The sequence below is a fragment of the Pangasianodon hypophthalmus genome, chromosome 2, assembly GCF_027358585.1.
Source record: "Pangasianodon hypophthalmus isolate fPanHyp1 chromosome 2, fPanHyp1.pri, whole genome shotgun sequence".
Lineage (NCBI taxonomy): Eukaryota > Metazoa > Chordata > Actinopteri > Siluriformes > Pangasiidae > Pangasianodon > Pangasianodon hypophthalmus.
Genome location: NC_069711.1, coordinates 30244670 through 30258438, shown reverse-complemented (window position 1 = coordinate 30258438; position 13769 = coordinate 30244670). Strand labels below are relative to the sequence as shown.

At 35.3% G+C, this 13769-nt stretch overlaps 1 protein-coding gene across 1 annotated transcript in view; it reads right to left on the bottom strand.

The window, feature by feature from the left end:
* Positions 1-13769, bottom strand: part of cacna1ia (calcium voltage-gated channel subunit alpha1 Ia) — a 116309-nt gene that overhangs the window by 87647 nt on the left and 14893 nt on the right. The window contains exon 3 of the mRNA XM_034300618.2: positions 9501-9598. Within this exon, the coding sequence (XP_034156509.2) occupies positions 9501-9598 (98 nt within the window). The remainder of the gene's footprint in view (positions 1-9500; positions 9599-13769) is intronic.

The window sequence follows — 13769 nt, the reverse complement described above, 5'->3', positions numbered from 1 at the left end:
GTACAAAACTGCAGCCCGGAATCTGTACCTTTTACAGTACAGTAATTTTAAGAGAGAATCTGTCACAGGCAACTACACTACTGAGGCACAGTAATCCCAAAAGGGTGACAACTAATCTTTTGTGGACTTTTCAAATTTGAGGGGAAAGTGGATTTAAAGTTAAATATTTAAAGTCCTTATATAGTTTGTTCTATAGGAAACTTATCTTTTCAGTGGGGAGAATAGAGTAAGTGGGAAACATGGTCTTTTCAAGAGTGTACATGAAATAAAGAGAGAGAGAAAGAGAGAGAGAGAGAGAGAGAGAGAGAGAGAGAAATAACTGACTGAATTAAAAACTTAGTCTTTATTGACATGAAAGAACCCGTAGGGAAGGATGAGGCACAAAGTTCAATGTGAGTGAGACAGGGATAAAAGAAAATGATAAATGAGATAGACAGTCAGAAAAAAAAATTAAATATAAGCAAGTCCAATGCTAATCAAATGATCATGAGTATGTCAGAGAAGGAGAAAGAGAGAAGTTTTGCAACTGAGGGCAAAGGGTTCATGCAAAATTGCAGTGAAAGGAATACTCCACCATTCTCCTACCTATACTCTATCCACTGCATCTTTTAACATGTTGAGAAAACACAATGACTCAAGTTCAATTATAATGGAAGTCAAAGGGCACTTGTTCATTTATCCAATATTCAGGTAGCACTTTATTCTGGTCAGGGTCACTGTGGATCCCGGGAACACTGAGTGCAAGACAGGAATACACCCTGGATTGGATGCCAGTCTTATCATAGGACACAAACATTTGCACATTCTTCTGCACAGTAACCAATCCACCTACTAGCATGTTTTTGGGAGGTTGGAGGAAACCAGAGAACATGTTGGAAACCCACATGGACACATACCAAACTCTGCATTGACGGTAACGTAAGCTTAGGATTGAACAACCTACCCTCAAACCGTGAGGGTTTACTGCTAACCACTGTTCTATCATGCTGCCCTTAAACATTAAAAACATATTTTTTGTAGAATACTAAAAGAAGAACAGAATACTAAAGGAAGTTTTAGGTTAAAATTTTACTTTTTATATCCATAACAATATCTAGTATTAACCACATTATACACATATAGCTCATACAACAGTTAATTCTAGTCCACTAATTTGATTGGACACAGGCTTGTCTGTGTTCGCTACATAAAATTCTATTTCTAGCAATACTTCTTTACATTGAAAAGGTTACTACACTTACTACAAGCTGTTAGTCTGTGCATTGCATGGCAACACAATGCATATTTGCCCATATTGTGTCTGAAATTGTGTCTAATTTCTTGTAGAGATCTGTTGTAGAGATCTGAGATCTTCTAGAACTTTGGATAAAAGCAATATCACATGCAATTGTGCTGTTTTATTGAATATTCAGCATGACTTCACTCTTGTTTGTGCGATATTACTTAATTATTCCTTAATGTAAGTTGTAAGACACTCTTAACTTTATTGTACTGTAATATGGAAACACTTGATTTCAGAATAGTTACAAAAACACATACAGACACATTACAAAACAAAAAAAAAAGTTAAATTAAAAAAAATAAATGTGCATTACAAAAAAAATTATGGGTGTTTTTTCCAAAAGCAAAAATCAGGACACGCATATGGAGTACCTGCTTACGGCTTGTCAGTATTGGAGGGATTCAGTGATGACGTTTTAAATATTTATAATGTTTTTATAATTGTAAATCAATATTACACTTGCTTTATAATTATACACAGGTATTTATTTATTTATTTATTTATTTATTTATTTATTGATTAAGGATGTATATCACAGCATATGGCATCCTAACACATAGTTATAACTTGTGTAATTATTTATGGATTTATTAAGGAATTATTTATATAATATTATTAGAGTTTATAAAAATGATAAGAAGGAATCATTACCGATTTCCAAAGAATTATAAGCACATATATAATGATTTATGACTCTGTTCTTAGGGAGTGTCACTATATGTTTATACATCTGCCACTCAGTAGACGCCAAAGTTCTGTTTGCAGTGAGCAGTGAAGATTATAAAAAAACACAGAGGATATGATTTTAATTAACGTTCACCTTGTGAGAAATACCTGGCAGTGATAGGCATCTGCACTCTTGGTCCTCTCTAGTGATTTACTGAATAGGCCATTGTGCTGAGAGCTTGTGTTTGTGCTAAAAATGACACTCCTTTTTTAGTGTGCAATCTCCTGGCTCCACTGTCCATCCCAATCTGTGAGCAGAAGAATATGTTTCTCAGCACGGAATGGCTGCTGTCAGAAAATTGGCTTTAATTAAATAGCCGATTGCTTCTTTTATAAGCATCTAAATAAAGCAGGGAGAATTACAGCAGCTGGGCTCTGTACCAGCCTCAGACTTCGCAGCGCTATAAAGCATTATAGGTCAGCACTCGGCTGTCTCACTAATGAAAGTTTTTTTTTTTTGAAAAGTTTGGGGCAGGACTGGGGCCAAACTTCTATAGATCACTATTAATAGCCAATGCTGGGACTGCTGTTCTGCTTGTTGTGGCAAATTTGTTTAGTGTTAATGACCAGATTATTGGCGAGGGACAATGTGGCATTGCTGGGATTTAATCTGTGCTCCGCGTTGCAGCCCTAAGAGCCATATTGTCACAGAAGCCTTGTGTTTACTTCCTGTTTTTCATCCACATCTGTGGTAGTTCTCATGTTCATGCCCTGAATCACTAGATCATCATTTCCACTAGTTTGTCTTCACATGTGTCTTGTTCTGTTGTAACCCCTACTGCTATATATATATATATATATATATATATATATACACATAGAGAGAGAGGGGGGGGGGATTATCTGTATTTCCAGAAATGATTCTTTACTTAATGACTCTTAATTCAATGAATGATTGAATATGATATCCAAATGACTATTATACAGTGTAAATAAATCAAATCTGAATAATAGAAATGACAGTTCATTCAATGACTCAAATGCAAATGACTCAGTGTTCAAGAATCATACTCATATGCCTCTATACCCTAACATACATGAATCACAAACAAACTAGTGTTATAGGAATTATCTACACTATCTATATAAAAGAGACAAGGATTATCTGCATGTTCAGAAATAATACTTTGCTTAATGACCCTTATATAAATAAATGACTCTTAATCCAATTAATCAAACGCCAACAACTCAATGTTCAAGAATCATACTCACATGACTCTAAACTCTCTAAACTCACATATAACTCTCTAAACTCTTACATATATATATGCATATATATATATATACATATATATATAAGAGACAATGATTATCTGCATTTCCAGAAATGACTCTTTGCTTCATGACTCTTATATAGTGTAAATAAATGACTCTTAATTTGATGCATCAAATACTAATGACTCAGTGTTCAAGAATGATAATCACATTACTCTAAACCCTAGTATACATGAATCATAATCAAATGAATGTGGTAGTAATTATGTACACTGTATATATGAACAGGAACAATGATCATCTGCATGTCCAGAAATGGTTCTTTAATTAATAACTCTTACGGAGTGTAAATAAATACAATCTGAATCACAGAAGTGACTCTTCCATCCATCCATCCATTTCCTATACCACTTATCCTACAGAGGGTTGCAGGGGAGTCTGGAGCCTATCCCAGGGAACTTGGTGCACAAGGCGGGGGACACCCTGGACTGTGTGCCAACCCTTCACAGGGCACAATCACACACACATTCTCACACTACAGACAATTTGGAAATGCCAATTCTTTCGACTGAGGGAGGAAACCTTACAAAGCATGAGAAAACCATGCAAACTCCACACATACAGCGAGGCAACAGTGCTAACCAACTAAGCCACCATGCCCCTAGAAGTGACTCTTCATTCAATGAATCAAATACAAATGACTCAGTGTTTAAGAATCATACTCACATGACTCTAAACTCTAGCATACATGAATCACGATCAAATGACTGTGATAGGAATGATTTTTTTTACTAAATGAATCAAATAATTTTACAACAGAAATTAAAGTTAGATCCACCAGTAATTAAAGAAAGGTACAGGATTCCTGTATTCCTATACATAATCACTGAACATAATTCAATGAATTAGGGTTAGAAATCTGTAGGATGAACACTGTAGGGTTGGAAAGGACACAAAAATGTAGAACAGGCCAGGAGTGGAGAGTTTGAAGTTGATTCACTGAATAAAGTCACTAATCCCTGTGTAAGGCTCTGTCACTAAGTACAATACACTGCATTCAGTGTATCATTACTGAACTGAAGTCTTCATGTAAAGAATTAATTTTTTTTTCTGTCAGAGTCATTTGAACTTGAGTCATGGAACAAAAGTACACTCCTAGAGAAATATAAGAGTAACCGAATTTCTGCAAGATGTTATTGCTGTAACTGCAAGCTGTGATTCCATTTATCAAGTTTCTTCTTTCTCCAGTTCCCTAACCTCGTATTTGCTCACTGCTTTCTGAGTAACGGGTATGAATTTGCCTTTGGTGAACAAGACGGCATGTGATCTGATCTCTACCATCTGCATTCTTGAATAAGCAATTGAAATTGCATCCACCTGCTTCTGGGGCCCGTGTGTTAAACATACGCGTGGCTTTCAGCAGTCGTTCTGGTTACTTTACACTTTACAGGAAAGAAAAGGAGAGAGTGGAGTGGAAGAAGGGAATGTTTGTTGTATAACATCAGGAGGTCATACCAGCTGGTGTGAATTGGCCTGCAGCACTAAGGCCTCCTGTCTTTCAAAGGTAAAAAGACATTAATATAAGGTTTAATTTTGAGAAATGTCATTCTCCGCTTTTCCTACTGAAAAAGTTAATAGACTTACATATAAACAGACTCTGTTAATAGACTTGTGTACAAACAGCCTCAAAAATACCTCCTTCATAATGGTTCATAATACCAAATAAAGGATATTATGAAGGTAATTGCCAAATATCCATGAACTGAGTCATGAACTGAGTCATTCTCACTCTGATCTCACTGCGTCTACACAACACATCCTAGCATTGCACATTTCACTTCACTTTATGATTCATCGATGCTGCCATGACCCTGACGGCTTCATATACTGTAAGAGTGTGCTAATGTTTACGATTAAATGAAGTACAAATGCTGTAAATATTACCTTAACACTTAAGCCGTTAAACTAATCATACAATCAGAATACAACTGAGGTTAAATTGCACATATGATATATACATTACATGATACTTGTATTGTATTAATAATGAATGATATTGAAAAGTCTGTATATGTTATGAATTATGTATGCATTCTTACTGTTGTTAGGGATTACACAATGGTATATTATTTATTTATATGTTTTTCTTCAAATTCTTCAAAGTTCATGTTTTCTCTATGGGTGGAAGCCTGATGAAAGCCTTTTGACATTTTTTTTACTATATATAGTTATGATTTTTTGTGATGGTACGTAGCTATGCAACAACTATGACATTCTCTATGACATTCTCTCTCATCCTTCACACTTAGCCAGAATAATTAACTAACTAAGTAAAAAACAATTCCACACAGCTTTGGTGAAAAATATTTATGTTTTCGGATGCAGAGAAAAAATACATTATTAGTAGGAAAAAAAATTGTTATTTTTGGCTGTTTTCAAGAATTCAGCCACAGTGATGTCCCAGAATATTATGCATATTCATTTAAATTTTATAACAATTTGATTTACCTAGCACTGTTGATTTTACATATATTTGAAGCAAACCTCTTCTCTGTATTGATTTCAACAAACAAGGCTTCTTGTTTTTGTTGCATATGGCAATAAAGTTGTTTGGTAGGTCATTTCTCTTAATAAAAAAATATCTCTTCCAATTACTCCCCCCTGGCCTTCCCCTCCACAACCCCTACATTGCTAAATGTAATAATTTAATAGGAGAAATCATTTAGAAGTGTAGCATAGTACAACATAAGTGATTAATCTGAATACTATGTGCATTTGTGTGCACATTTCCCAACTTGCATTAACGTCAAATGCAAGGCCGGCGCGTGTTGGCTGTATTAGATTTATTGGTCCATCAATAGCAGTTCATTAGGATTGAATGTGCTTTAAATGTGTAGTGAGAGAGAGAATGGAGGCAAGAGGAGAACCAGGCAGAAAGAGCTCTAAATCACATGCGGTTAAACTTCCTGAGTGTGACATTAATTAAGATGCACGTGATGAGTTAAGAAAAAGCCCTTTAGCTTCTTTATTGAACTGTAATTGCTGGCATGTCTAAAAAATCTCTTCCAATATTCCACACTAAAACACTCTCATCGAGTAATCCTGCACTAATTTATCCGTTAGTAATATCTCTTGTGCTGTCTTACTTCTTTTTCTCTCCTTCTTTCGCTCTGAGTTTCTCTCTCAGTAGCATTACTAATCCTATACTTTTTCACCAAAAAGCAATAAGATGTGATAGAATTTTTGTAAAGAAATAATACTACACTTTCCTATCAATCAGTTTAATAAATTGGTATAATTTTCTCTATTTGCTTCTGTAATTAGCTAATAATGATTGTAAACATTGTAGAACATCTTATTCTTCTTATAGCAGTAAGTTTATTTTTATATAAGTTAGTGTAGTAGTAAGTTTATTTTTATACACTTGTTAGTGTAGCAGTAAGTTTATATTTATGCACGTTAGTGTAGGAGTAAGTTTATTTTTATATACATGTTAGTGTAGTAGTAAGTTAATATTTATATACACATTAGTGTAGTAGTAAGTTTATTTTTATATACACGTTAGTGTTGTAGTAAGTTAATATTTATATACACATTAGTGTAGTAGTAAGTTTATTTTTATATACATGTCAGTGTAGTAGTAAGTTTATATTTATGTATATTAGTGTAGTAGTAAGTTTATATTTATATACATGTCAGTGTAGTAGTAAGTTTATATTTATATACATTAGTGTAGTAGTAGGTTTATATTTATATACATGTTAGTATAGTAGTAAGTTTATTTTTATATACACGTTAGTGTAGTAGTAAGTTTATATTTATATACATGTCAGTGTAGTAGTAAGTTTATATTTATATACATTAGTGTAGTAGTAGGTTTATATTTATATACATGTTAGTATAGTAGTAAGTTTATTTTTATATACACGTTAGTGTAGTAGTAAGTTTATATTTATATACATGTCAGTGTAGTAGTAAGTTTATATTTATATACATTAGTGTAGTAGTAGGTTTATATTTATATACATGTTAGTATAGTAGTAAGTTTATTTTTATATACACGTTAGTGTAGTAGTAAGTTTATTTTTACATACACATTAGTGTAGTAGTAAGTTTATATTTATATACACGTTAGTGTAGTAGTAAGTTTATTTTTATATGCATGTCAGTGTAGTAGTAAGTTTATATTTATGTATGTTAGTGTAGTAGTAAATTTATATTTATGAACGTTAGTGCAGTAGTAAGTTTATATTTATATACATTTTAGTGTAGTAGTAAGTTTATATTTATGTACAAGTTAGTATACTATTATGTTTATATTTATATAAATGTTAGTGTTATAAAGTTAATATTTATATACCAAGTCCATAATGTCCCTGAATAAAGAGTCAAATGGTTCAATTAAAAGAAAATAAAACAGGCACTTAATACAATTTACATGGTAAATCGAGACCTGTAACTACATTTCCTCGTATTCCCTATTCAGCTGATTTGTTTTTATTTCTATACATATTTTCTTAAATGTGAATGTTCTTAAATCTCCAAGTTTTTCATATTATCTAAAGCTCTCTTGATTCTACTTTGGTACTGTAAACTGTTGTACATTGACATTGCTAAGAGACAGGATGATGCATAAGTCGCTCAGGTTTAATAACTCCTTTATGTGTGATTAAGAGGAGTCGGTGGTCTTATATCTTAATCATCCTTGAGACTTTGAGCAAATTAAGTCAAGGGCAATCATGTCTAACTGAGGAGGCTCTCGGGTGCCATACTCCAAGGTCTCATTTTGCTTCATCGGATCTGTTTTGCAAGTTAAACAGGAAATATCATTACTTACTGTTTAGTTTTAATGCTTTTATTACTGTACCCTTGAAATTTGACTGGCTGATCTTGTGCAAATTGTGTGCGCGATTAGCACTTGAGTAATTGAAGAACAAGTTATTTCATATAACTGACATTTTTTCCACAAAGTAGAGCAAGAAAACTGCATATGTGTTGCTCTCAAACAATGTTTCAGCTCTCAAAAGACAACATCTTAGACTGCTGTCAGTTAATATACTAAAAAAAAAACTCAAACTCTGATCATTCAGCATTTCAGATTGATGGCATATTGTCACAAGGTTCCCCAGTGTGTCATAAGCAAGCAAGTGTAGGCAAGTGTAGTGGTTACAGAAAATGAATGAATTAACTAATTAATAAACTAATGTGAAGTGCTGCATTTTTGTTGACGGGTTGCTTTGTAGTGCAATCTTTTCTACAAAAAATACAGGTTACCCTTCCAATTAATATTTGGGACGCTTCCCTTGGAGAGAATAACAACACTGAGTCTCTTCCTGTGATGCCTAACAAGGATGGAGACACTTGTAGAGGATCTCAGTCCACTACTCTATGAAGAACAGTTTAAGATATGCTATACTCTTCTGTATGATGAATCATTTTTGTGTTGTTTAACCATCTATGCATTGAATTGGATAAATTTTTTGGCTGAACTCTCCTCATGCTTAGAAGAATTCATGAACCACCAACCAACAAAACAAAATAATCCATTATTATTTTTTTTTTTACAGTATAATGGATTATTTTGTAATAAACACACACAAACGTGTGTTTCCTTGAATGCAGTCCACTTTTGCCACCAAACATGCTGATAGTGTACACAAAGTTTGATTTTTTTTCTCATCTGACCACAACACACAATGCCAATCAGCGTCAACAGGGGCAAATACAGAAATCAAAATAACAGATGAACTACAATCAAATCTATGAGATCAATCAAGAATACAAAGGCTTAGTAACGTCACTAGTATGCACCAGGAGCAAGACTTCACAATGATTGAGAGTTTGTGTAGTCCTTCTGTAATGTAGGGTTGATTATGAACAGGTGTGCATAATCAAGAGTTTGATGAGCTAGAGCATGTGATCTGGTTGTAGTCTGTGAGGCTGATGGGAAATGAAGTTTAAGGCAGGCAGTGACGTGACATAAAGAGAATGATTTTTGTTAGAACAAAGAGAAATTGTTTGAGTGGAAATTTTGAATTATTGTGTGCAATTTTGATTTTAAACATTTTTGCTCATTTTATGAAGGGTGCCAACATTTATGTAGAGAGCTATATAATATGAAAGACATACTGCGCCAGCGGTGTTTTTTTTTTTTTTTTTTTTTTTTTTTTTTTGGCCTATCTGCCTACAAATTTGAATAATCATGACATAAAATATTGAAAGAAAGAAATATACTCTGAGAAAATTCTATGATTTTGGAGAATATTAGAGAACGTACTTGGGACTCTGTTGATGGCTTTGAGAGGTCGCAGAACCCTGACTGTCCTGATAGCCGTAAAATTGATGTTCTGAAGATCCAGAGAGTATTCCACAACCCTGAAGAGAAAAACAGAATCATGATACATGTGGCTCAATAACAATACAAAATACACAAGTTATGGGTGTTCCTCAAGGCTCTATTTAAAGTCTGTATTTGGTTTGGCTTGCAGACTTTGAATGTGGTTCATCATGATGTCAAACACAGAGAATAAAGAACAACAGTTTATAGCCTTCAGACATGTATTAGCTTCCACAATAAGCATAAGCTACCAGATGTATTCATCATATACTGTAGATACTGTGCACTTATTGTCTACTTTAATATGAACGTCTTTACGCCTGCTTATTCATGCAATTATCCAATCAGCGTTGATCCAATTATCCAATCACGTTGCAGCAGCGTAATGCATAAAATCATGTAGATACAGGTCAGAGCATCAGTTAATGTTCACATGAAATTTCAGAATGTGGCAAAAATGTGCTCATTGGCTTTGACTTTTGGCTTTTGCTACACAGGCTGTTTTGAGTATTTCAGAAACAGCTGATCTTCTCGGATTTTCATGCATAACAATGTCTACACAGAATGGTGCAGAAAACAAAAAACACCCATTGAGTGGCAGTTCTCCGGGGACAAATGCCTTGTTGATTGGAGAGACCAGAGGAGAAATGCCAGACTGGTTCAAACTGACAGGAAGACTATAACTCAACCACTCTTTACAACCATGCTGAGCAGAAAAGCATCTCGGAATACACAATATATTGACGCCAAGAACGTGAATTTACAGCTACGCTAGGGCACATGCTCACTGAAACTGTACACTTGGAAATTGGAAAAAGACTAGGAGATATTTAGGTACCAAAGAAAGATAATAAACAGCACACGGATGAACCTAGTGCCTACCATTTTGCAAACATATGTGCACAAAAGCGACATATGGAATTGCGAAAGTAAAACAGCGATTATGATCCCCACCTTCAAACGAGCCCAGAAGAAGTCCTCAAGGGTGAAAATGCCCACAGACAGCTAACTGAAATGCAGCTTACAATGTAAGTTGTTTTCCAACACATGATTCCACAGCATATTTGGATGTCATATATCCTGGCTTGTATTTTCTGTCAAGAAATGCTGTTTGCTCATGATAGTGATATGTTTGTGCCAAGTGTGAAAAGAGAAGAATTAAAGTAAAGAGAACAGAATGTGTTAAACACACACACACACACACACAAATCATCACCATAAGCATCATTTGTCATGCAGTTAATATTGCATGACATGCCATATATCATAACCGAGTTCCACGTAGCACAGCACTATATACTGTAAGATCCACTTCCCAGCATTCCTTTGAAGACAGCGTAATGCATCTTTAATCTAGAACCCGGTTCATTTTCACCTCGAGCGATGTACCAAATATAGCATTCCGTGCAAAAAGGAGCACAGAGGAAACTAATAACTCAAAGCCAGTGAATTTGGAGAAAGGTGCTTGACTCTGCTAGTTCAGGTACAACACGAGCCTCAAAGGAATCGCTATCCATTTGAACCATAACAAGGTACATTTCACAGCAATTCCAGATATACTCTATTCATCATTAGGGACCAGGGTTCCAGTAGAAGTGTGTGTGTGTGAGTGTGTCCACCAGGTAAATTCAGTCAGACAGGTGAGTCTGCTGCCCTAGACCTGCTGCAGGCTTTCTGAGATTGCGTTCACACTGTGCCATTCAGAACCACCAAGTGAGCCACTGTCCATTCCCATCTGTGTGTGTTCCTTGACACTGCATTTATATAACTAGGTGCTGGCAAACAGACGCCGCTAGACTGCTGTTTCTCCTCCGAATGGTGGCATAAATATTTGATTTGACGCTCAGGCCTGCCTTTGAACTGCTGGAGGTTTTCAGGAACTCACAGCGGAGAGAAGACTGCTGCTGTCTTTCTTCTCTGCCTTCGCTCAGTGTGGGTATGTGCAGTGCAGTGCTTCTGGAGGTTGGGGGAAAAAAACACTGACGGTGAGTCAACCACTGTGCTGACAGATGCTTTACGAGGTGTGGCTTGTGACTTTCGCTAATCAGGCAATTACTGCAGTTTTGTTCCACACCACCTGTAAATATTTTAAAGAAGCTCTCCTAAGCAGCAACAGTCATTCGTATTTCATATGGTGTTACCCTCTTTGTAGTTCAATACAGTTTTCAACATGTCCTTGCTGACTTTCCCTTACGACTCCAAAGTGTCCATCATGGACTCACCAAGGATTCGGTTAGTGGGCCTCATTTATCAAACTGGATACAAACAAATTTATGCGTAAATTTTTTGAAGGAGCATTTACACAATAAATGTGGTATTCACGAAAATCCAGTTAGTTCAAAACAAAAACGTTCATATCCTACAAGAGGTGGTTTTACGAAGAAAATCAGTGCCACCAAAACTTCTGTGAATCTGATGGTAATTTTTAGCATAGTTTGGCCTACAAAATATTTACACACAATTTTATGAAAAGACTGATTACTGAGACCCAGGTGTATCGCTTCTTGCTAATTAGACTCTGAAACAAAGACTTGCAATTTTTTAAATTTATTTTATTTCTTTTTCTTAATTACTCCATTTATATGAATATTTCTGAAGATTAAGGTTAGGGTTTGCAGCTGGGTTAGTGAATATAACTGAAATTAAACAAAAGGCAACCACAATTAAATTTTCACACGTCCATGAGATCAGGTTCGGGAAATGCTTTTGAACATAAGAGATTTTATAGTTTTGCTTGACATTCTTTCACTCTTTTGAAAAGGAAATGAGATCACAATGCATTTTGGCAAACTTTAGCTCAAAGTCTGCAGCTGTGTTGACTCCTTCCCTCGGGCCTCCAAGTAGTCATCTAACAAACTGCATTTTGCTGATAAAGGATTGGGATGGACGAGTGACAGGAATTCCAAAATGGAAACCGTGATGGCTGTGAAGTTCAGCAAATTAGTGAGAAATCACTGAAACACAGCCTTGGTGTTCGGTAAAGTAAACTTGCTGCATTTTAAGTATGCTCTGTATATTACACACCAGCAGAAGTTAGCAAAGTCTAAGCTCCTCCTGTCTTTTAAAGCTAAAAAGACTTCAATCTAAGGTTTCATCTTATTGTTTGAAGTTAACTAATATCTTAATGCAGATTATTATGGACTTTAGTGGTACCAAGCTCAACAACACCACCAATGGTCATAATAATGGTATGAAGTACAGTCTGGGGCTGATTTTTTTCTAGGCCAGAGAGTAGATTTGTTCAGTGCCAGTTATGTCAAGTGATTGCAAAGTGAAACGCCCCTTAGATTTTGTGTGTCATTATTTTTCTGCCAACTTATTAAAATCTGTTTGGAGAAGAAATTAAAAGTCAATAGATAACGCGCACACTGTCCAATCAACGTACAGATAACAGAACTGTAAGTTTATTGTTTTTTTGGTTTGAAAAAAAAGGGTTACAACTTTTTACCGTATTTGGTATTCAGGGGAAGCATGATATGAACCCAGGAGAGTATTACAACCTGGAACATTCTGGGTAAGTGGCACTGACAGACAGCAATTCCAGAGCTGAGGGACGTGCACTCCAAGATCAAATCCCAGAGTTGGCAGGGGTTGTTGGGAGCGAGCCTGCAGCAGGAGAGATACCAGTGCCACTGCCCTTGAGCAAAGTTCTTAATCCGAAACAGCTACAGAGATAACCACATGCTCTTTTGCCAACTTAATTTCATGTGTAAGAAGGGGAAGTGGAATAAGCAATGAGTAAAAAAATCTTGCAGGAATATTAAGAGTAATAAAAGTTCAATATTCTTCTATTGCATTGAGAGCAGCTATTAGATATACTGTATACACACATTTCTTTTTTTCTAGCTGTACTAGCTTCAAACCCAGATTATTAACTAGAAAGTTAAAAACATGTTTTAAACCTAAGTGCATTAAATATATATATATATATATATATATATATATATATATAGAGAGAGAGAGAGAGAGAGAGAGAGAGAGATCATATTCTAGTGCGGCCAATTGAAGTAAAATGAGGCTGAAATTGATGTAGTGCTGAGGACAATTGGTTGGAGAGTTAAAGGACAATTGGAGAGTCTGAAACTACCTTTAGGCAAACTGTGTGTGAGTGTGTACAGAGAATACAGAATGCACCTCTGTAAGTACACAGTGCCAGTATGAATCAATACGAATCAAATTAGATACAAAGCACACACAACATCGTTCACA